Source organism: Ambystoma mexicanum, chromosome 9, assembly GCF_040938575.1.
Source record: "Ambystoma mexicanum isolate Mex_15411 chromosome 9, UKY_AmexF1_1, whole genome shotgun sequence".
Taxonomy (NCBI): Eukaryota; Metazoa; Chordata; class Amphibia; order Caudata; family Ambystomatidae; genus Ambystoma; species Ambystoma mexicanum.
The window spans coordinates 1,004,723,812-1,004,749,384 of NC_090931.1; the positions used below are offsets into that span (position 1 = coordinate 1,004,723,812).

The following is a 25,573-nucleotide window of genomic DNA, read 5'->3' on the forward strand; positions in this document are numbered from 1 at the left end:
AAGTGTGCACAATGCCCCGAGATACTGAATGAAGACGATGTATGGATCCTAGAGGACAAATGATGAAATAAAGAATTAAGTGAACTATCAAAGTGGAAAAGAAGAAGATTACATGTTAACAAAGTGCTGCAGAAAACAGAAGTTTAATGAATGTACAAATGCTGAAACGCAAGAGAGATCAAGTCATTGTATAGGCTAGCTATAAGTAGTGAGTAAAATGCAGGCAAAGTCGTCATTGTATAGAAACTGGACATTGGTATCATGAAATAAATAAGCCAAAAAACATGAAAGGGGAATGAAAAACGATGTCGCAGTAGAATAACAGGTTGCCGAAGCTGCGTGGTGAGGCTGTCTGGCTGACATCAAGACTCTAGAAATTGAGGTCAGCTATCTACTCTGAAGAAGAACGAGCATGCAGAGGAAGACTCCTTTCATGTTACGGTACAAGAAAGAATACAAAGGATGCCAAGCTTAAATTGATTTAAAGCATTTAAAAACTTGTAGAATGAACCAAATCGTAATCTCTGGTCTCTTGAGTCAAGGGTGTAAATAGAGCTCGAACTTGGAGTTCCAGACACAATAGCGAGTGGACTCACTCCTGTGCATTCCCAGGACGAGAATACTCTGCAAGGCTAAGTGCAAAGACAATTTTATGACAGAAGGCATGGGTGATGAGAGATGTTGGGCCAATTGGGTGGTGAGGTAGCTTCATGTCCTATCTCCGTGCACCTGGGTCTTGGCTTATGTGTTGCTAAATGAACCGACTGTTCCAGACACGGCATAAGCATACCAAACCAATTGTATTATTACGTATAATGAAGTACCTTATAGTTTGAGAAACCAATAAAACACAGGCTAACTGATTTGTTTTAAAATGACATGTTTCAAGAGGTAGGCATAAATTGTCCACCTGATAATGGACAGCCAATAAGAATCCTAGCTCCTATATGATTGTATTTATATAGATGTCTCCCTTAACCTATCCGGACCCTTGATACGTTTTTACTAGTGCCACATCGGATGATGTCACTCTGACGCATAATGAAGTATATATATTGTATTTGTTGTGGAAATCATGAGAGACTGAGCGTCCATCCGTTGATGTTCATTGTAACTTCCCTGTTTTAGATAATTATTAATAAAACAGTAACTTGCCATCTTCTTGAGTTTGGCCGGTTATTTGGACTCAGATTTATTCTGGTGTAATCCCATCCAGTAACAGATGTATGTTCCAAAGGCCATAAACTCATGTGGTAGCAGTGCAGATGATTTCAGATCTAAACTAGTTTGACTTTAGAGCTTTGGACGATCGGTCATCCTCTGCCATTAGCTGGAAGATCGTGGAGTTTCCTGTGGAGCGGCTGATAAAAATAAACTTCAAGAAGAACCGAGCTGGTGGGCAGGTCCCTCTTTGAAGAAATCCATGCTTTGTTTCCACAGGCACTCCGTGGACGGAAAGCAAAGTGGTCGGATTGGAGGAGGAGTCGATACCAAAGTCCTCTTGACTAAAGGAAATGGTGTAATCCCATCCAGTAACAGATGCACGTTCCAAGGGTCATACACTCACTCTTTGCTGTTCTTTCTGGCTCACTGGTGGGCCACAACTCCTGCTTTCTCCATCCTGTGGGTTAGTATCATACCTTAGCAGATGACTGGGCTAAAGCTCTGCAGTTCAGGTATATGTAAGCATATCTATGTGGGAATGCACAGAACAGGGACACCAATTAAGTATGTTGATGTAAACTGTGTGGGCCTACTCCCCCTATCCCAAGATAGTCTTGTTGTTTCATTTTTCTCCCTTCCTGACGCAGCTCCTTTCTAGGAGACCTTCATTTCAAGACCTGACGAACCTGTCAGCATGAAAACATGTTCTATTCCTTTGTTAGTGGTGCAGCCTATGGGGACCCTCCTCTGAGATAGGTGCTGGAATATAGGAGCCCCCAAGGTCCTGCTAATTTAGAAAGGTGACTCCATACTATTAGGTGCAGTCCTAAGCAAAGCCACAGTAATCTATCCTATGTTTACTGAATACACACATCTGAGAAACATGCTGAATGCCTAGGGGTTTTTGAAGGTATCTTACACGATTTGCCCTGAATGAATATCAACCTCCTCTGTATTAACACATACACAATGTAGGCTCAGTTCCATGAATGTTTGAACCCTAGTCTACTTGCATTCCTATAGCCATCTGGCATGTGAACAGAATTTCAGCATCAAGAGGGAATCTCTCTAATTGGCGCTTGCTTTGACAGTGATGTGGTCTTTGCATTAGTCATTTATCATGCCTCCAAAGCAAACATTTGTGACCTAAGCATCCTCCTCTTTCTTTGATTGTTGCAGTGATATCTATTGCACAGAACCATATGCCTCATCCCATCACATGTTTGGCCTTAATTATCAAATCTCCCTGGCAATAAAGAGTATTTACTGGTTACTTGTAAAAACATGCATCAACTTCAAAAGATAATACTTAGCCAGCAGATCCTATCATAAAAGAAGCTAAAAAGAGGCTCACGGTTTGCCTCCCCTAACCTAAATGCCATACACGAGCAAAATAGAAACTGTGTGCTGACAAATTAATTTTACAATTTAAGCTATTCACTCCTTAATAAATCCCTTCTACCATCACTCAACCTCAAATTAGACCATCTGAAATCTCAATCTAAGCCAAACGGTTCCATCTAGCCCAAAATTCTTAGGCCATCGATCTCCACTCAGGATTGTACCTTTTCTATTGCTGTTTCTGTATTCAATTTAACCTTCAATGCTCAGAATTTTTAAAGATCTACAAATACATTAAATAAATATGTTAGGTACACCATCTTGACTTCACTTCTGGTGGTGGACCCATCATTCTCTGGACCCTGGGTCAGCTGCAGCTGACATCACCATCATGGCGTGTGGCCCCTCCACCTCCTCAAGCATGTGGTCATGTGAACTTCAAGATCCAGGTCACGGGACTTAAGGGACCCTATCTACCTGTTGCAGAATGCTTACTATTAGTACTTACCTGCTCGAGGTGGACCCTGCATTCTCTGGACACTGCGCCAGCTGCGGCTGACATCACCATCACAGAATGTTTCCCACCCCCCCACCATGCGGTCATATATTCCCCCTTTATAAGGTCCCTTACCAGGGCATCCATCAGCCGGGCATACTTCCCCAACGGAGGTCCTTTCTAAGGGCAGTAACAATCCTTGTTTGCACCGGTTCACCTGGCTGTTTGCCACCTGTTCTGTTTCACTTGACATGCAAAACCACGTATAGCCCTCATAATGCATAACCTCACTTGTCTACTTGCATGTTCCTTATACTGTCTCTTTACTATGAGCATTCCTGTTTAGACATAGATAGACTTTTTGTTCTGCATCTCACTCAAATGTCATCTACCCTACTCTTCAGAATTCTCCCCCTAGGCCTATCAGTTTAGGCCTTTGGAATGTACTTGTTTCAAAAACCGACCTGGACCTATTCTTTTCCTTTAATTTTGACTTTTTCTGTATCACCGAAACTTGAATTCACCAGGTTGAGTCTGCTACTCAATCGGCTTTAACCTCTGTTCGTTCTTTCTTTTCTAATTCCCATAGACCTTGCCATTCTGTTGGTGGGACCGGTCTGATCTTTACCCTCACTGGTATACTGCTCCTCTCCCCTTCTCGCTTCCTTCTTTCTCATCATTTGAGTTTCATGCTATTTCTCCCGCCTCCCCTTCTCCTATTACTCTGTTGGTTATCCATTTCCCTCTTGGGTCCTTCTATTAAGACTTTGAAGTCTTTCTATCCTTAGTCTCTGTTCCTGCCTCTTCTTTTATTATTCTTGGTGATGTTAACATTCATCTTTCCCCTGCTCTTCTTGACTCTTCCTCTTGCCCATTGATTTTTTTTCTACTCTTTCTTATAATCCCATTCTGATTCCGTCTCCATCTACTCATATCAAAGGTTGGTTCCTCAACCTTGTCTTTATCTCTGCTGATTATTATGATATTGATCCCATTCTAATTAATGCCCTTGATTGTGGTTGATCACATTCTGATCTCCACTTCTCTTATCCCTCCTTCCTATGTTCCTTCTGCAGGCCACCCTTCTATCTCCTACTTTCTTTGTCAGGATTTTCACAATCTTAATCACTCTTCACAGAGTCTCGAGGCATCCACTGGGATCCTTCCCCTCTTCTATAAATTATATTGACTCTGTTCTTGATATGTCTCACACTGTGATTGTTGCATCTCTTGATTCTCTCTGCCTTTTATCTCAGTTTTAACCCAAGGTAAAACTCCTTGCCCTTGGCTCTCTGATTCTCTTAAGCAGATTAGGATCTAACTCTGTAGATTTGAACATAAATGGCTGAAATTCAAAAACACTGTCATTTACTTATTATTCTCTTTGTTACTGCTCTCCTTTTCCTCTCTTCTCAAACAAGCCAAGGATTATTATTTTCATGTTCTCATTCAGTCTCAGAGCTCTTCAACCATACTCCATCACTCCACTATTAATAACCTTCTTACCGCTCATCCCTGGTCCCTCTGCTTCATCTTCTCTTTCCCCTAATGACTTTTCTAATTTCTTTCTGACAGAAATGTATGATATTTGATGTTCATTGACCCCCCCATTTGGGCCCCACTTCTGCAGTCAATTCCACGGACTCTGCCACCACTTCTATTTCTGGTTGTCCCGCCTTTTCATTCTGCTCCATTTCAGAATCTGACATTGCCAACTCCATTTCGTAGTCAGACTCAATGTCTGCTTCCTCTGATTTTCTACCTGCTTCTCTCATCAAACCTATTCTTCCTACTTTTGTCTCTACTCTGTCTTCTGTCTTCAATTCTTCTTTGTCCTTTGGCTACTTTCACTCCTTTTTCTAATCTGCTACTCTTGCCCCCCTTCTTAAAAAGCATTTGTTAGACTCAAATGATCCTTCGAACTTCCATCCTTTCTACCTTCTTCCTTACCTTTCAAAACTTCTCAAGTTACTTGTTCATTTTCAACTTAGCTCTTATCTCAATCTTTACAATCTTCTCCCCTCTCACCAATCTTGTGCCTTTTTCCAGTTTTTCTACCCAAACCGCCTTTGTCTCAGTTTCTGATGCTATTTTTCACGCCTGCCACCATAAATGAACACAGTGGATAACTTGACACTTCTTTCCACACTTACATCTCTTTGGTTTTCTGACACTGATCTTCTTCAGTTCTCCTCCTATCTGATCATTCTTTTAAAGTTACTTGGAAGGAGTCCTTTTCCCAGCCTCACGCTCTTTCTTAAGGTGTTCCTCATGGCTCAGTACCTGGTCCTCTTCTCTTTTCACTGCATACCTCCCCTCTAGCATCACTTATTCTTGAGTTGGGCTTTGAGGTAAACTTGTACACCAACGACACCCGCCTCTTATATTCTTTCTCTTCCTTTGATTCATCTGCGTCTCTCCTCTTGCCTCACCCCACTGAAATCCTGGATGGCCTCTCAGTTCCTCTGCCTTAACCCCCAAAAAATGAAATATTTGTCCTCCCCACCTCTCCTGCTATTCCTTCCTCTCAAACTATTTATTTTCCTCCTCTTGAGATTCCTGTTGGGTACCAAGCACGTAATCCTGGCTTCCTTTCTGACTCTTCCTTTTCACTCCTTCCCCAGATCAAATCTACCGCCCAATCCTTCCGGTTTTACCTCTTTAGTATTAAGATGATGCTTCTAACTTTTTCTTCCACTAAACCTCTCCTGCAAACTATGGTATTTTCTCTGCTGAACTACTGTTGTTCCTTATATATTGGTGCCTCTAAATATGCCATTATTCAGTCCTGCAATCTGCTTTCAGAACTCTGCTTAACCTTCCCTCAGCTTCCAGAATCCCCCCTTATCTGATCTGTTCTTCACTGGCTTCCAATTCACCTTCGATTTGAGATGAATTTTCTTTGTCTAGTCTTTAAGAGAACTCATGCTCTTGCCACACCATATCTTTGCTCCCTCATTTCTCGATATGACCCCATCTGCGAGCTTCGATATACCTCTCAGCTTCTTCTCTCAGTTTCCCACCCTTCTTGTGCGTTACCCTCTTTAGTTCTTTCCAACTTCTTTCCCCCGTCTTTGGAATGCCCTCCCTCTGGAGATTTGCACCTGCCCCTCTCTCAATAAAAGCAAGAAATTATTCAAATCCCTATTTACTTTAGTCGGTTTCATCTTAAACTATTTATGTACCTGAAGGATTGGCCTGTGAGTTGAGTTACCTGGTCTTTAAATACACAGCAAAACACATTTCTAGGAGAATCAGTTGCAGCATGGAGATTTGGGAACTCCCACTAGTGTGCACACATAGACATTGTTACCCCATGAACAACTTGCACATTTCCTAATTGCTCATGGGCTAATAGGTCATTATTTTTCACATTTGTACACCACATAGTCTTTATCTCTTGAAACCAGGCACTCTGCACAACGCTCCTTGGGGATAATGTGTTTCTCTATTTTATGGACCACCTGCTCCACACAATGGAGCAAGACAGCAAGACTGTAGCAAGGCAGTTGTGTGTTAACTAGCGGACCTAATGGGAATGATAATTGTTATAGGCCTCGGGCCTGCGGATGCAGCGCCCTGGACTGCCCTGCCCCCCAATAGAAGACACTGGGACACACACGTAGGGTCCAGGCTCTGCTGTTGCCCTGCTGTGCTGACACAGTAACATCCCATTTATGGACGCAGCAGAGTTACATCACTCTGTCATGTCCCTCGTAAAGTGGCACCACCATACTCCCCCTTTCTCATAACGATAACAATGAATAATGCAAAACAACCAAAACAGCCCCCCCATTTAAACACAACTGCTACAACTTGTGAAATGTTCACTTAGCAGCCAGCTTTATGCGTCCAGCCCATAATCCTTCAAACGGGAGGGCCTGCTCCTTGTCTCTCGCTGAGGGTACCTCTTCCCCTCCCACCAAACCTTGATCCTCCATCATCCTAAGGCGCTGGGTCAACAAGCTTTTAAGGCACCCATCCATCCTCGGCTCCCCCAGCATCTTCTTCATTCCAATTCATCAGAGTGATTCCTGCGTGAGTACTTTTGGCCATTTATTTAAATTTCTGGTTACTGTCGCCTTGCCATCAGATGCAGTCACCATGGCCACTTTACATCCACCATGTCCATGGGCCGGGGTTCATAGGTCAACAAGAGCTTTCCCTCAGGGTGTGTGTTCCTCACCAAGACTTTGTAGAGGAGGAGGTAGACGCCTTCTCCCCAGTTTCTACCCCCTTGCAACCATCATATTGAGATGACAAATGAGTCATATTGGGGAACCCATGCATGAATCCTTGCAACATTCCAGAGTCTCTTTGAGTGTATGGGAGACGATATGCACTCAGACAATTATTCAGAGTGTACCCACAAGCTGACATAGTGGAGGAAAGTTACCAAGAAGGATGTACTTTGCCGAGCTGTCAAAATACAGCCATGAACAAACGTTAAACAAAGTCTGATGACAGCAGAAGAATGTCAGAAAGAAGATATAAGAACGTATGCTGAAACAATATGAGAATACTTAAAAATGACAATGTAACTGAAGCATGTACCTAAAGACAAAGTAATCATGGATGAAATAAGGATGAAGTGACTCAATGGTCAATAACTGTAAATACAGAGTAAGACAGGATAGAAAGCAAACATATAGAAGCTTGCCAAAGGGGTACATGTTCAACACTTAGGATGGCCATTAGAAAAAAATGGATGACTGCTCATGATAAAATTTGATCCAGCTACCTCAGAATTTGAGCCCACGTTGATGAGATGAAGACACGATCAGCAAATGGTCCTCATGTGCAAAACTAAGGAGTACATTGGCCTGGAACCAAAGAAGCTATTTCGAGAGATGAAGACAATTACGAAGGAAGTCCAACATGCAGACCATGTGTGAGGACATATTTCTCAAAGTTTAGGAGGAACTAAAACATTTGCAGATGCCAAGTATTGGACAATTAAAAGTGCATACATTTTATATAGAATAGAGTTAGCAAGTCTCTACAGGCCAAGAGGAGAAACTACAACCAGAATAATTGAATCAAATGGTGTTAAATACACTGCCGAAATGGACAAATTCATAGGGCCTCATTCCGAGGTTGGTGCTAGTCATGGCGCTATTAGCGCCATGACTAGCACCATTACCGGTACCGTGTCCGCCCTGGTTCAATGGGGACTTACCGGTCTAGTCCGACCTTTGCGGGACCGGTAAGTCCCCATTGAAAATGTCAATCCCCATTCCTATTTGAGCACCCATAGGGCTCAATGGGAATGGGGAGGGTGCTAATAACGGTACCGTAAATTACGGTACCGTTTTTAGCTCTGAAGTCCATTTGCGGGTCCCGTCCTTAACGCCTGCTAAAACCAGGCGTTAAGGAAGATCCCGCAAAGGGACCTCGGAATAGGGCTCAAAGGGATTACCTGCACCGGTGCCATTACCGGTGTCCGGTATCCCTTTGCGCCCGGGTCGTAATGGTCTCTTAACACGCGATGAAGAGCTCGAAAACAAGGGCTATTCATTAGGCTTAAAACTAAGATAATGGTTTGCCTACACTAAATTCAATGTTCTGAGACAGTGCAGACTTAAAAGTGTAGTCTTCAAACAGAAGACACCGGCATGAGGCCTACCGATGTGAGAAGGTAGATTAATTGGGTAAACAGCTGGAGAGCTGACATATCTCAAAGCACCTGGTTTTGTTTCTATGTACGTGCTGCTAGCAAGCCGAATTTCCAGGGTTGGTTTTGGGTTGCCAACCAATCATAAAAGTCTGCCATGCACTTTTTAATGAAATGTTCCAAAGTATTATTAGACTGCCATATTCTCTGCTGTGATGCACATATTACACTATGTATGTAGGAGTAGCTCAGGGCATGTCTTACAGACAAGAGACCAACAATGAGCAATTAACACGTGTACCATCCATATGTAGACATGTTCCCCTAATCCAATCCCACCCCTTGATAGGTTTCTGTAATATGCCACGTAGGATGATCAAATCGTAGATGACGCATCTATTACTAAATACGCTAAGTATAATCAAGACGACATTGTGATCTTGCATGAATCGATTTGTTGACTGATGATTAACCCTGCTTTACTTCATTGAGATAAAAGCAGTATTTTACCATCTTATTTGAGTCTGTCTAGTTGGTGTGAGATATTTTATTGGTAATTCCATCTAGCACACAGACGCTTCAAGGTGCTAGAGCACAAACCCGTCTCCAGGTGGCAGATCATGTGACTGCAACCCTCAACGGATGTTCTCACTCTCATTCCTGGCTCTCCTCTCTTCAGACACTCTCGCATCAGTGATCTCTCCAGGTGTCCTCCTTTCCAGGTCTGGCAAAAATCCACGAGGACATCTCCTGAGCAGCGCCTCGGCAGAGGCCACTCCCGTTGACCAGTAGGCAGTCGCTCTGTATTCTCTCAAAAACTGGTATAGGGCCCTTCTCAGGCATTGGCCTGGCCATGGGCAATGCAAAACACCTTGTTCCTGGTTTGCATAACATGTTCAGCCTCACCATAGGCTCTTGGCCACACTGGAGAAATCTTCCTGTGTCTTATTCCACACTCAAACATGAACTGTGCAAAACTGTCCCCTTGGAATGGAGGTCCATTATTACAATATATCTCCTCTGGGAAACCATGTGAAGCAAACACCTTCTCCATTATTGTCGCTATGTGAGCAAACGACATGGACTCTACAAATGCCACTTACCAGATACCATGTCCACTGATCAATGAACACCAGAAAATGCGTGTTCCTGCCCGTGGACCCAAAATCCACATATACCTTCTCCCATCTGCCCCCTCAGTAACAGTCAGGAACTGGTGAAAGATAGTTCATTCCTGACCTTCCACAACTGTTTGAGCACCACACGGGCATCATGGTTTTGTTTATTCAGTCCCATTATCCAGACCTCTTTCCATTCTCCCTTGTGCAATGCTTCACGGAGAAGGCGTAAGCATTCCCCCCACCTGATGCATCAGCAAAATCTTGCACTGACAACGACCAACTGGACAAACACCTCTGCCTCAGCTTCACCAACACCGGATCAATTATCCTTCCTGAGTGGATGTTTGGAGAGATAGTCTGCTGCATCATTTGACCCAAGACGATAGACCAAACACACCCCATTCTCCAGCAGGGCAAGTATTTATCACTCAATGCTGGCAGTTGGTTTTGATTATGATCCAGCCATGATGGGCACAAGAGTTTTGTGGTCTGTGACCATGGTTACAGACCTCCCCAGACCTCCCCAGAGTGTACAAGCAAAAATGCTGGCACCCCCAGAGCAATGTGAAAGCCTCTCTCTCTATCTGAGAGTATTTCAGATAGGACACTGCACGCAAATGCTACCGGTTTTATGTTTCCATTCATATTCTGCTGAGTCAGTACTGCACCCAACCCAAATGGGCTTGCATCCACCACAACGTCAGCCATCAGGGTCGGATCAAAAATGCCATTGTGCCATCTGCCGCAAGCGCTTCCTTGATATTGTCAAATGCAGCATGTTTCAACGGGCTCCATTGCCACAGTGTGTCCTTCTTGGTCAAGTTCTGCAAAGGCTCCAACAATGTGGCCACGTTCTTAATGCCTTTGACAATGTGGCCAGGCGTTAATTAGTGACGTCGGAAGCAGCTTTTAGGAGGCATTGCGGCTTGACGTTTCTCTGTTTTCATTCTGTTGGAACACTCTGGATCCTTTCCTCTGCACCTGAATGCAAGTTGGAGGCGGCCACGTGGAAGAGCTGACGCTGACGACTGGGCTACAGTACAGCGCCATCTGGGTGCTTTGCGCTGTATTCTTTGCAATTATGAAGTCCATGGAATAGGGTCACGCATCTCTGGTCTGGAACGGCTCACCTGGCAATTGGAGGAAGCATAGCCTGTCAGGTATCGCCTCTGTGGATAGCGGGGTGTTTTCACTGTTGCAATATTTACTGTATTGCCTTGCATATAGCATACAGCATACAGCGTACAATGTCTCTGAGGCGCTGGCTGCTGCCAAAATAAAGGTTACACATAAAAAGTCATAGGCTAGCCAAAGTATGAAATCAGTCCCAATTTCTATTAAGCTTGGCTGTAAAGCCCCAGCCCTCCCCCTGTGGTCATCTCCCCACTTTCTACCGCTGACTCTGTGGTGTTGAGCTTGCCCAGGAAGCAGGGAACTAACCTCTTTATGGCACATGGTACATCTCCTCCCATTGATGACATGGAGATTAGGGCTGAACCTGAACCATATATTTCCTTAACAACACAGCTGCCACCTGAACCTGGGGCTAGTCCTCAGCTCCATTATACTCCAGATCAATGGTCAAAAGTAAAAGTCAACATGTCCAAAGAGCTGAACATGTGCAATAATTTTTGTGATTTTTGTACATGGATGGATATACTGGATAAATGTGTAGCGGAATCAAGTTCAGTTAAAACAGAAATCTCTTCCCAAACTGATTTCCCACCTCTGCATGGGAAAGTCCAAAATCAGAACAGTGAACAGTTGCTGTGAGACTGACTGTCAATTAGGGATAGTGACCTAGTCGCCACAATCCACACAGGCCATATCTAATGGGCCAGGCTTTGAAATCGCCTCCTTCCCAGCGGCTTTGTGTTCATGTGCATTTTTGGTAGCAAGTGAGCGAGTGTTGGTATCAAGTGAGTGAGTGCTGGGGTCAAATATCATACCCACAGTTGCTGTAAATAAATACAAGCACGTTTTTCCGGGGTTCATTCCTGCAGCAGTTTGTGCATGTCTAGCTATGTCCAGAAGTTTTCGGATAAGAAAATCTCTAATGCCGTCATCTTTGGAGAAGAAAACCAGAGATCTTGTCATGGACCATCGAAACTTCGTTATTACAAATTTTGAGAAACTTTATGGTAAAGAGATGGGAGAAGCTTAACGGAACAAAGTAATTGCATGGATTTGCCAAAGAACTGGGCCAGGAGTGTTTAGAAGCTCTGACCTGAAGGTCCTGAGCAGACTTAAGATACACTATTGGTGTACTCTTAGGATGTGGGACTAGTAATCTGCCACATTTCCTTTGCATCTGTCAATATCTACCAAAAGGCTCAACAAAGCTTAACCTTATAATTATTATTTGTTGCTTTAGCAGGGATGTCTTCCTTTGATGGTTTTCTGATTTTTATTTGTTTGGTTCTCAGTATGTGTTTTGTATATTGTTCTAAGTTGTAGTGCTCTGATGCCTGCAGGTTTTCAGCATTATATAAATAAATAAAATAAATAATGAAGTGCCCACAGTATGTCAACATGCCAAGGAAGCTGAGGACTTCCAATACAGTCTCGGGAGGCTTCGATTGCTTGATATACTTTACTTTTCCCCGGTCTGGTGACACACCCCCTTCCTGAAACATGGACCCAAAGAATTAAATTCTTTCCTGGAAGAACACACACGTATCCTTATGTGGCATGAGCCCCAGAAATTCGATCTTTTCCAGGGTCTTTTCCAATCTTTCCATGTGTTCCATTTCTGATTTTGCAAAAAACAGAATGTCATCACTGATGTTCAATACACCTCATCTGCCGACTAGACCCCAAAACTGAGCCGCTAATAGGAGTAGAGGCCCCTGTGTATGGTGAACCTTGTAATGTACCTCGACTCAGGTTGTCGGACCACTTGATGGTAGCCTGCCTTCAAATCGAGCTTGGAGAACATTTTTGTCCTTTGCAGGTCAGTGGCAATGTCATCAATGGTGGGCATCAGGTGCCGTTCTCGCTTGATGGCCTTATTTGGTAGGCGCATGTCCACACAAATGCGTACCAAGCCTGGCTGATTGGGCTTCTGTGCCACAACAATAGGAGAAGCACACAGGGTCAGCCTTTCCACTTTTTCAATGATGTCCAGCTAAACCAGATGGTCCAACTCTTTGTCAACCCGTTCCCTCAGATGGAACGGGAATCTCTTGTGCTTTAGGGCCTATGGACGAACTAAATTGTCTATGTGAAGCATCACAGGTTCACCCACCAGCTTCCCAATTTCAAAAAACACATCTGCAAACTTCTCCAATACAGCAGGAATGTCTTCCACATAGACCTTATAAGTAAATCTCCAGCGCCATTTCTGCAGCACAGCTCAGCATTGTGTCCTTGCTGACGTCCATGACAAAAAATCCTGCTTTAATGGTGTTATTCCTATGGTCAACTTTTGAGACAAATACACCAGGGAGCGGTACGGGCCTGTCCCCTCCAAACGTGAATATCTAAACCTTCGACTGTCTCAGCGCTGGAGGACCACGAAATGTTTCATAGTGTTTCAGTGCCATAAAATTAATGGTGGTGCCAGTGTCGACCAGCACAGGCACTTCAGACCCATTGGCACTGACCACACACCTTGGTTGTTGTTTCTTACTTGCCTTCAGTTTGCACAAACTGGAGGTGAAGAAGACATATTCATCCCCCTCATCCTCCTCCACCACTTGACCACACTGATCCTCCTATTGATCCATCTAGGCCGCATTTTGGGAATATTTCTGGACAAACATCCATCATGACAGGGCCCCTGTGCATTAGCACAGGCACTGGAAATTGGCGCATTCATGCAAAATGGTTGGTAGTCCACACCTTCCGCACATACGTCCCTTCACTGGACCTTCAACCACGTGTGGAAGATCATACCTACACTGTAGCCACAGCACAGACATTTCCAGCCTTTTTTCCTTTCAAGGACCCACACTTCTCCAGGCCGCCCTGACCACTTGTTGATGCCCTATGACACACACATCGTCGATCTTAAGAGTCTGCATTGCTGCATCCATTTTTGATGCTCTCATGTCTGCCAACTCATGAGAGCAGCCCATCTCCACAATGTGTGTCAGAGTCAATCCCGGTTCTCTTAGCACTTGGCGTCGCATTTTGCCTGACACACAGCCCTGAATTAGCTGCTGACGCAGCATCCCGTCTTCATCGTCCCATGCACACATGGAAGCCAGCTGCCTGAGTCTGTCATGTGCTTCATCATCCTTCTGCTTTGCTGCTCACATGAAACCTTTCATAGTCCAAATTGACTCACGGCCTGAAATACTCTCTAAAAATGTTCTTTGCCACCACATAGGTGTCATCGACTGGCCGCAATGTTTTAAAGATCTTGTGCACTGCCGGACCAGCAGCATAAATCAGCATTGACTTCATTGCCTAGTCATTCACCTCACCCATGTCGTTAAAAACTTTTCCAGGTGCTCGATCCACAGGTTCCACCTCAGGCCTAGGCTAGATGGCGCACCATATACATCAAACTCTGGAAACAGCACCAGAGAACCTTGCTGTCTGGGCATTTGCACACATGCAGGGGCTGCTGCAGCCACTAAGGGCACATTTCCTTGACCCCCACCCATGACTCTGCCATTGCCAGCAGATCAGCTGCCCTTCTGAGCGCACAAGCACCCCTAAATTGAGGGCCGCCACTCAGTAGCTCGTGCCCACCTTTGTACTGGCACACAGTGGCTAACCCACTAAAAGGAGAGAAAAATAAAATTGAGCCACCTCCCCACTGGTAGACTCTGACAGGGACAGAGATTAACCATTGAGAAAAAAGATGACTGACAAAAAAAAACATTTATTTCAAATTCACGTTCAACTGGCGCTCCAAAAATTGTCCCCAGAGGTGCACGTGCACTCCCCCACAGGGAGCCGCACCCTCTCAATGGTGGGTGGTCCAGGGTATGCCTCACCTCTTCTTATGCAATGACACTGCGGCATACAAGATCTCTGAGTGTTGTTACACCTGAAGGAGGGCATCAGAGATCATCGCTGCATACCTGAGCGACCCCCTCCTCATCATCGTGATCATCCTCTGGGCCTGCGATTGCGGTAGACCCGGACCTCCCCCCCCACAGAAGACACTGGGATACAGGCGTTCAGCTCAGGCTCCGCTCATGCCCTTCTGTGCTGACAGGATAATGCCCCATAAATTGACGCAGTTGAGTTATGTCACTCCATCGCGTCCCCCTTAAAGCATCACCACCATAATAATGATTCATGAAGCTTTCTGAAAGCACCTTCATGGGATAAAACTAGCATGAATTTATAAGGATAGATCATTGATTGAGCTTTTGACTCCTGAATTTCAGGATGCCTCTGGTAAGTGCGTTTAGGTATTACATTTGTTCAATACTAATATAGATATAAAAGAAATCTTTACAGAGTTAAGACTATGGAACAAATACATGTTTCTTTGAAATAATAGTGCTCAAAAACATAAAACTATCCTTTGCAAATGTTACCTTTTCCTCCCAGGTATAAATACAGTTACTGCAGGGATGTGATGGGCCAGGTTTCTTCTCAATTTCTGCCACTGCTGTTGATAACTTGTAGAAGTTTGCTTCTAAAAGACACAGTTTCAGTTTTGTCTGAGGGCATAAAATGAGCATTACATTTAGTAAAGATAAATGCATTTTCTGATCAAAATGTCAATGCGACTGTTCATCACCAAATATTTTGATTAATACATATTATTGTCTCTTATTTTTTTTAATGCCGGAATGTATGCTTATTTGAACCCCAGTTTAAATCATGTTTTATTAGGACATCATTGCCACTTTAACGCTAACCCACTTAGCAAATCATATTCTAGTTTATATTATGCCCAGTTGGCACAGCTTGCCTCATTTCCAGTATACCTCCTTAATAAATGCATAATTACAAATGTGCATTCTGCCCACCTTGCACATACTTGCAAACTGTCGATATGCTTTTTTAGTACAACAGCACCATCATCAGTTTCCATTTTGTTCAATATACCCTCCCCAGAATGTTTTACCTTCTGCATCTGGGAATAAATTAGGCCAATAGTTCCTTAAGTGTTATAGGGCACCAGATAGTCAGAGAAGCTGAAGACTGCAATGGACACTACAGTAAACACTGTGGCCCACAGGTATGGTCTGCTATAGGCTTGCAGGCTTGGGAGAGGGGGATAGACTGTCAGGCCGAGCTCACAGCAGCCAGCCTCAAAGCCAATATCAGACAGGTTTTGGTGAGGCCTCCAGCAGTGTTTTCATCTGTGAACATGTTTATGACAAGCATTCCTTACTTTTTGAAGCAGTGGACATTGACCCAATATGCACTGATGATGGAACAATGTTTTGCAATTGTCACAGTGCCAGACAAACGATAACATTGGGTTTGGTTGCCCAATGTCAATATTTGCATGGGCAAAAGCACCAGAACATTCCCCACATGCAGTGGTGTTATCACTAGAATTAACACCTGAATCAATAGTTGAAGACGCAGACCAATTACGAAATATGGTTGGCATTAGCCCCAGAGCAATGTGAAAATGTGCTGCAGTGTGAACACTAGAACTAATACCAGCGTAAGTGTGGTCATTGCAGTAGTCCTATGCATTACTTTACTTTGAAACATTTATACTGCGCACCAGGCGGCCCTGAGGCAAATGGGCACAAAGAAGATTTTGCAAGAGATAGATAAAACCAGGACATAAACCCAGAGGCATGACAAACAGAAGCCCAATGGGTAAATCAGGTGAGAGATGATCTAAATAGCAGAATTTGTAGCTTCTTCCTAAACAGATCTGTTGATTTCATTTCTCTCAAATCAGAGAGAATGGCATTCCGAGCTTTGGGCAGTGCTGCAAAGAATGCACACTTAATCACCTGAGTGAGTTTGTATCCTGGAACCATCAACTGATTAGTGTTGTTAGATCTTAACGCTCTCACAGTCAGTTTGCTCTCCATGAGATCCCACATAGTTCTTATGGCCTGTAGGATACTGAGACTTTGTTCCTGAGGATTCCATGTTACTTCCTTTCAGGTGCTCACGGGTGATGTAGTTGGTGTGTTTGCACTTGTCAGACAAAGCATTCACATCGATCATTATCTTCATCGCAATATCTTTCTTCACTGTCTTCTTGCATTGTCCTATGATTATCCTTATAAAACAGAATCCTAGCAACATTAACACTAGTATTACTCCCAACTTTTTGAAGGTATTTGCCACCCAGGTCACACCTCCTTCCATTGCTGTAAATAAGTCCAGGACATAACTTTTCTGGAGGGTCAAGAGTCTAATGGCCCTCAATTCTTCTTTAATCATATGAAATTCTTTTATTGTCATTTTAATTTTTTGTAGCAGCTCCCATCTGGTGATTTGTAAACACTTGGCATTTGCTGCAACCTGAAGTCCTGGTAGAAATATAGCTGTAAATATCACTGCCGTCCTATCAAACAATTTGTGCTCATATGGAATGTCAGGATAGGTTTCTATTGATTTTGTCAAAAAATAATTCTCTTTCTTCTTTCAGGTGAGATAAGCGACCTCATCTTCCTTTGGTGTGCATCCATTTTTGGAATATCGGCTATGTGGAGATCACGTTGGCGGATCACCAACGCAGAACATGTATTATCACTATAGAACACATTATTCCCCAATGTTTAGGTAGCTTCATATAAGCTTTGGATCCACAGGCCCAATAGTGGTCCATCAGCATAGCAGTTCCTCCTTTCATTCCTTGCACATTAATTATTTGCTTGCATCCTTTATTTTCCCCAACTTTGATCAGACCACTGTTTCTGAAACACAGTGTTGCATTCTTCAATTGGTATTTTGGATATAGGTCCTGCTTCATCTTCAACCCATCTTAGTACTTTTTTAAGTAAGCATCTTCATATGGAAATGTTGTTTTCGACATCCATTGTAGGGTTGCCCATTTCCATTCAAATTGTCCTCTCATCATGCATGCTGCTAGATGGCTGTGACACTTCACATCATGTATAGGTATTTCTCTTGCTATAAATGTTCTGGCTGTGCTCATAGCATAAGGGCAGGAGAAAACATATAAAGAAGCTCTCATCTGACATTCTCCTTCCCACCTCACTCATGTGTTAATACCACATGCTGTTTTTCAAATGGGCTGATAATCTTCTCCACGTCCCTCTTAAATTGGTTAATTTGCTTGGAAATCTGAGGGAAAATGTCACTCATGCTTTTGTTGTGGATAGAAATAGATGCCTCATTGCTGTACACTCCATCTAAATTATAAAACATAGTTTCACAAAATGATATAAGCATAAGGAAGAGAACACAATGTAAAAATATTTGCTACAAGAAGTATTGCAAAATAATTAATGTGTCGAATTTTATCTTGTGCAGTAAGCAGCCTTCTTGCTAGCAATGTGTATGCTACATAATGGACTATTCCCATTATAATTTATCGACATTCAGTTCTTGTTATCTTTTTATAATAACCACACGTTTTTATAAAAGAAATTGTAATAGTATTGCAATGATTATGCTGTGACTAATGGGAGTGTTTTTAGGATTTCCGAAAAAAGGTGACAATATCAAAGTTTCGTCTCACTAGAGCTGGATAGGATCGAAGTATGTAAGTGAAAACAGCATACAAAAATGTGTCCAACATTATAGGTAACATGTGTGTGCTCTTCGTCTTCTGTCTTCAAAGCATTGTCTCTTTAACCTAACAGGAATAGTTATGTGAACACTGTAAAGTAATTAGTTTCCCTTTAAAATTGGGAACTATTGAAAGTTTGAATTGGTTTTATTTCATCTGTTCTTGTTGGGTCTTGGTTGCTGATCAGGTCTGCATTTGCAGAGCTTCTTCTCTTGCTTCACTGTCAACGGGGGCCAGAGGAGTATGGGTCTTTCCTTTGTAAGGCTTTACGTCATTCAGATGCAGCTTCTTCCTCAGATCTTCACAACAGTGGGGGGCGACCCCCTCGACTAGGTGCCATTCCTTGAAACAGGGCTTATTCCTAGTGTGGACAAAACTCTTTACAAGCACTTGGTCCCCTGAATATAAATTAGGTATCTTCAACAGTTTGATTAAATTGATCATTTGGCTGCTGTCTGCTTCAATCTTCTTTGACCCTTCCCTCCGATTTTTGATCTATTGGGAAACAAAAGAAACACTAACAGTCTTATTTGTCAAATGCTCATCTATCTCATCCCTAAGGTTTTTGCTACACTATGGGTATCAGTCTGTATTCAAGTGGGAAGAGCAAGGGGTACTCTCATGCAGTGTCCAGTCATCAACTCATGAGGAGTCAGGTGGTGATCTGAACCAAGCTGGTTTCTCAATGCGAAAGGCAAGGGGTAGGCAATATAGCCATCCCTTCTTCAAAGTCATCTTCATCTTGGCTATCCTCGCTTTAAGGAGTCAGTTTAAATGCTCATAAATACCATTCACTTGTGGGTGATAGGGAGAGGAAAACGTGTGTTTTATGCCTAAAAGAAGATTTATCTGTTTGAAAATTTTATTTACAAAATGAAGCCCATTTTCAGACCGTAGGACTTTGCATACTCCCGATCTAGGAAACACCTCAAATACTAAAAACCTGACAGCACATGTGGCATTGGGGTGTGTGCATGGACCTGCCTCAATCCATCGAGAAAAAGGACACACTCCCACCAACATATATCTGCAGCCATTGCATTGTTGCAACATATCCACATAATCTATATGATGCTGAAAAGGACCATTGGGGCGGGATATTGCTCCTCTGACTTTTCGCAAGGTATGCCCTGTTGTGAATTTTTGCCAGATGATGCAGTTTTCAATAAACAGTTCAATGTGCTCTAACAAGTTTGGCAAAAAACATTCTTCTGCATTCATGGCAGCAAGACACTGGTTGTATGCGGAGGATAGTGAAGCTGATCCAGCACAACTCTCAATAATGCTAGAGCCATAACTGGCTTTCAGTACTATCTTGTCTCCTTACAACCTCTGTGGGGGATAAAGAACACCCCTGTCTTTCACATAAATCCTGTTCTTCTTGCAGAGCTCGAGCCTACAGCTCAATTAACTGTACAATGAATAACATATTAAAGACTTATTACATCATCCTACATCATTCTGACACTTGCTTAACACTTTCTACTTCAAAATGAGAAATATTTTGAAAATATGCTGCTCTTTTTACTTCAATGTCTGCGTCTTCGTTACCACACAAAATCATGTCTGCCCTCTTAGTATGGGCTGCACACTTCACCACAATGATAGCCAATGGAAGTGTCAATACATTAATGAGTTTGTCCAATAGAGGCACATGTTGCACTGGTGTGCCGTCTGCACAGGGGACGCCCCTCCTTTTCCAGTGTGACAACCCTGTGTGTACTGTTGACATCACATAGGTGGATTCAGAGTACACTGTCACTTCCTCATTCTCATATCTTTGAAGTGCAGCAAAATACCACTGTGGTAATCTTGTATGTTTCCACCAATGGTTTCTCTATGAAAACAAGGTCAAATCTTGGGAGTTCTCATGAAGGGGAATTGAAAAGAAAACATTTTTAAATCTACTACTGTAAAGTATTTAGCTGTAGCTGTGATGTTACAAAATATAGTAGCTGGATTTGGAACCAGAGGAAACTCTGCTTCAACAATATTGTTTACGGGGCACAGATCCTGGTAATGCTCGCTTGTGGTAAGATTGCTCCTGGCTTAACCTTACTTTTAACTGCTCCGCTCAATGGACCCATGTCATATGGACAATTGGTCCGTAGAATGCTTAGCACTTTTTATAAATCTTCTGGGGAAAATGGTGGTTTCTTTCTCACCAATGTCATTCTCTGTGGTATTTCCCTATTCTCAACTTTAATCCAAAAAGGGAGACTTATGAAAAATACTAATTCATAGTCTGAATTCACATCTCTGAACAACTTCTCGTCTGTCAAGTCTGTTAGTCTATATCCTTCGTCAAGAGCTATTACTGTTCTCCATGCTCTTGCTTCATCATCTCTCCCATGAACAACCACTCTTTCCTCTTTTACTACCACTGCTTCTAGTTCTATGGGAATAACCTGTCATTCCTTGTCATTCATAGGTAGTTCTGTCCTAAACAGAAATGTGTCAGTTATCCTCAGCAATTTACCTATTAATCCAGGAAGCCATGTCAACAAAATATTTATGCCACACAAAAATACTTCTGGGTCTAAAGAAACTTCTCCCAATGCTTTTTGGCCTGCAAATGCTTGTATACATTATTTTACATTTATGTCATTTATCCCTGGAGTGGAACATATTACCCCTTTGTCAGTGAATGATATTTTCAAGTTAAGTTTTGTCGTTAAGTCACGGCCCAATATGATAACTGGTGTCTGTCAGGAATACAATAGTGGCATAGACATGTCATGTTTCCCTATTGCAATTGGTAATTCGTCAGTAAAAGGAACTAAACTTATATCCCCGGAGAATCCCTGCACATTCATGGCAATGCCAGACATTGGATACATTCCCTCTCAAACACAGGAACAAGTCACTCCTATGTCCACAAGAAACAATAATGTCTTGGCTCCTATCATTCCTCCTGGGCGTCGGGTGTCACTGATAGTACTGAAGACATCAAGTCCCTCTGTGGGCTTTCCTATTGTGTACATAAATTAATTCCTGTACCCATGAAAGGATTTCCTCCCATCACTGTCACACTCCCTATCCTGGATGTAGGTGTGTGTGGGGCTCCTGTATTCACCTTCCATTGTGGTACCGTCTCTTTTGTCTGTAATCTTGTGTTTGCATAGATTCTTGCCATTGTAGTGACTGTGATTGCAGCAGAATCTGCTGCATTTGCTGTATTTGCGGCGCACATGTATAATACTGCATGTGATTTTTTGGCATAATACTCTGGTGATTCTGTAGTAGAAAATAGCCCCTCCCCTCCCTTGGAGCTTGCCAATTCTGTTGCATGCCCCCTCTACTCCTACATGTGTGGGCCATTGTCCCATTTTCACACAATTCCAGCACTGCTATGGCTATCCTCCATCAAATCCTCCTCCCAATTGAGGGTTTTAAAATCCACGTTCTCATCCTCTAGGTCCATTCACTCTACCACATTGCCAAAAATTGTACCTGTACTGATGTACTGGGTACCCTGCATTGATTGGCTGTGTAGGCTGTAACTCTTGTGTAAATATTTTTTTCGGAACTAACTTTGCTTCTTCAAGCTTGCTATTCTCAGCTTTTTTCTTATTCTTCTCTTACAACAGTTAACCATGATGTACGATAGTCAACTGCATTTCTGGACATACCTTCGCATCCATCCCTACCTGTTTTTTCATCTGCCTATGCACTGGCTCGAGCACTCACAGACATAAAATATGATAAAATAATGCTACTATTTTATCCCACAGTTCCCTCATCTTTAGACACCAACGTTCTTGACTCTCCTGAATAGAAGCAACAGGGTCTTCATTCTTTCCCATTTTCTTTGTCATAATCGCTTCCATGTCTGACGAATCAGGGTATTGTACTCTAAGTGTCCAACATACATCTACTCTACTATTATTAAATTGTGCTAAATCATGTTTTGGGTTTTGCGCTGTCACACTTGCATATCCCGCTCGTCTCCAAATTTAGTCAACTCTCTCTCCTAGGATAGCTGCTAGTAGGCCTTGTACCTCACCCACTCCTATGTCATTCCCACTGTCATTCTTTCTAACTCATAAATCCACTTACCCGCTCCTGCAGTCCAACTAGGTAACTTGGATTTCAAATTATCTGTATCCATCTGTGGCCACAGTATATTTTGTGGTAGTCTTCCCCCTTTCTCTAATAACAGGAATTGAGTGAATCCTGTTCTACAATCGTATCCACCTATGCTTCTAGTCTTCCGGGTGGGGCTATTTTCACCCATTCGTCTTAGTCGTGGCAATGACCTCAATCTACTTTCATAAGATGGGAACATTTCTCTTACACAATGCAGCTGTTCTTGTGGTCGATGGGGATTTTTTTTTTATTTATTTCACTTATGCAGTGCGCAACAGCCCGGGGGCATCGAGGTACTGTTACAACCAGTTACTCATGATTACCAAACAACATGATATGATATAGGTTCTGGTGTTTTTCCTTCTGGTTCTTCTAAATCTGACCACTTTAGCCATGTTTCTATATTTGGATCTAGTCTGCTTAGGGACAGCATTCTATGCTTGTCCATATTTACATCATCTGATCTGCCTCTCATTTCTCTGGGTGGAGATCCTTTGATGCCCCCTCTAGTCTCATAGCTATCCTTTTTCCACATCTATCTGTATAATTCTCCAATCCTTTTCCCTATGCCTTCTACCTCATGCTCATCAGCCTATGTTGGTACTTTAGGTGTCTCGTGCAGGTCCCTGCGGGGCTGTTCTGACCTTCTCCCTTCCTTCCATTGTTCTCGCTCTTCAACTGTTATTACACATCTATTAACAATTTGATTTATTTTGTCCTCTCTTTATCCCCTACTTCTCATTTCCTTCTCCTCTTGCTCTTACCATCTTCTCATCTCCCTCTTCTCTTCATCTGCTGACCTTCCTTGCAACCTTCTTTCTTTCAATCTCTGTGTTGCTATTTCCTCACATTTCTTATTTTCCCCATATTTTCTCTCTCTCTTTTACCTGCTCTCCATACCTTCTTTGTTTTTCCTTTTGCTTCCTCTCTTTTTCCTTCTCTTTTTTGTCTGTCCTTTCTCATTCTTTTTCCTTTCCTCTTTTTCTTCTCTTTCCTTAACATCATCAATACGCTTTCCACCTAATTTGAGTAATATCTGTCCTCCCATCCACTTATTCTGTACAACTGTCGCTTCACGGGCTTTATCTTTTTCTTTTTGTCTCTTGGTATCTTCTTCTATCTCTATTAGTTTAGCGCGTTGTTCATTACTTTCGTAATGTTTACTACGTCTGGACATATATTTGCATTCATAATCCTACTTTCTTCTGTACTATCTTCACTACTATGAGTGGGGGTGCGTATATCGGATTAATATATCCCTCTGCTGCTTTTAACTCCTTTAAAGAATAAAATCCCTGTTTCTCATTAGTCATGCTATTGTCTTCAGAAGGAGAAGGAGGAGCTGTGTGTTCCGGTAGGGTAAGCCCAGGTCTCTGCACTTATGAATCGGCACAGATTGTACAGATATTGGCATCAGTCCATTATACTCTATGGGTCCTTGTTTCCCCACAATCATATAGCTTGTAAAAACTGTGTTCTATTCTAAGCACAGTTCTTTTCTCATGTTCTCCAAGGTCTGCAATTGGTGCGTCCAAATCTGCCACTTGCGACTAGGTTTGAGTCCAATTACCTCATTTACTTCGGCTTCTTTCGCGTGTGTTATTACCTCGCCACCGCGTCTGTGTACAATCTATTTGATTGTACACAGACGCGGTGGCGAAGTAATAACACACACGAAAGAAGCCAACACACAACTGATGCCAATATCTGTACAATCTGTGCTGATTCATAAGTGCAGAGACCTGGGATTACCCTACCGGAACACACAGCATACAGAAGCTTTGTTGTCGTTTTGTCCTGAAGAAGGTTGCTACACTAAGAAGACCCTAAGAGTGGTTATGAGAACAACGAAACATATGCAGACATTGGATCTGTGAGAGTAATTTCTACACAGATGGGTTGACTGAGAAATAAATCTGAACCCAGTAAAATCACAACAGCAGAGTGGCCGTATTTAACCAAATAGGGTTAGAATGTGAATTTAGAAAGTATGAATGGAATGTAGAATGAGAGAGAATGAGTGGTAGTTTACTTTGATAGGTGAGTCTGGTCTTGAGTTTGTGTTCTGATTTTTTTTTCTTTCAGTCACGTAATACAGATAGCAAAAATTCAAAGAAACTTTTTTCTGAATTGTTAATATATATTGGCCCTCATTACGACCCTGGCGGAAATCGCGGTGCAAAATGCACCTTGGAGCACGGCGGAAAGCTGCCGATAGCGCCATGGGGGTTGGCGGATTTTCCGCCCCATTCCGACCTTGGCGGGGCGGTAAATCCCCATCCCCCATTTTACCCTTCCCCATTCCCATTTTTGCCCCATAGGGTATAATGGGAGTGGGGAAGGCGTTAATTACGCCACCTCAAAATACGGTGGCGTAATTAACGACAAGGTCCCGTAGCGCCATGGATTTCTCCGCCCGGAAAAACCAGGCGGAAAACGCTCCATGGCGCTACGGAATCTCGTAGTAGGGCGGACGGGTCCGCCGCGAATAACGCTGGCGTAAACCCACTCCGCCAGGGTCGTAATGAGGCCCATTGTCTTTTTATATGTTTAAATATGTGTTTGACACAATAAATTGATTTTATGTTTTGAATTAACCAGATGATTGGTCAATATTTGTAAAAAGGCCACATATTAATGTAAGAGATCATGAACATTTTATCAGCCATGCCTCTTACCCATTCGGAATGTTTTTTTTTCCTAATCTTAGGTGTGTACCTCGGTAGTGTTTTGCACAAGTGTAGAGGAGGAGTGTCCTCCATGATGCAAGTTGTTTTCAAATGTCAATACTTTCTAGACCTTTTATTCTGTTATTACTTTAATTATTTAAATAACAACAATCACTTCAGGCAAGCACCATCAATCGCTGCCCATCCCAAAAACAATTCTTCACACAATTTTCAAGCCTACACAAATAATACTTGTTTTGCTTCTTCATTATAGTTCCCTCAGTTCTCACTGTCCTGCTGTTTTATTATTGACAATCGCTTGTTCCTAGGGTCTGATAAGCAGACAACTTATTACTATTGCTCTATATTTTCAGTTTCCAAAATATTTTATCACCTCTACACTTACATATTCATAGCCCCAACCAAATGTGCACA

General features: G+C 42.7%; 1 protein-coding gene across 2 annotated transcripts in view; it reads right to left on the reverse strand.

Annotated features, from left to right (window-relative positions):
• NOSTRIN (nitric oxide synthase trafficking) overlaps positions 1 to 25,573 on the reverse strand; it is a 771,458-nt gene that overhangs the window by 225,891 nt on the left and 519,994 nt on the right. For both annotated transcript variants that reach the window (XM_069616258.1, XM_069616257.1), the window contains exon 13: positions 15,238 to 15,363. In XM_069616258.1, coding sequence (XP_069472359.1) covers positions 15,238 to 15,363 — 126 coding nt within the window. The remainder of the gene's footprint in view (positions 1 to 15,237; positions 15,364 to 25,573) is intronic.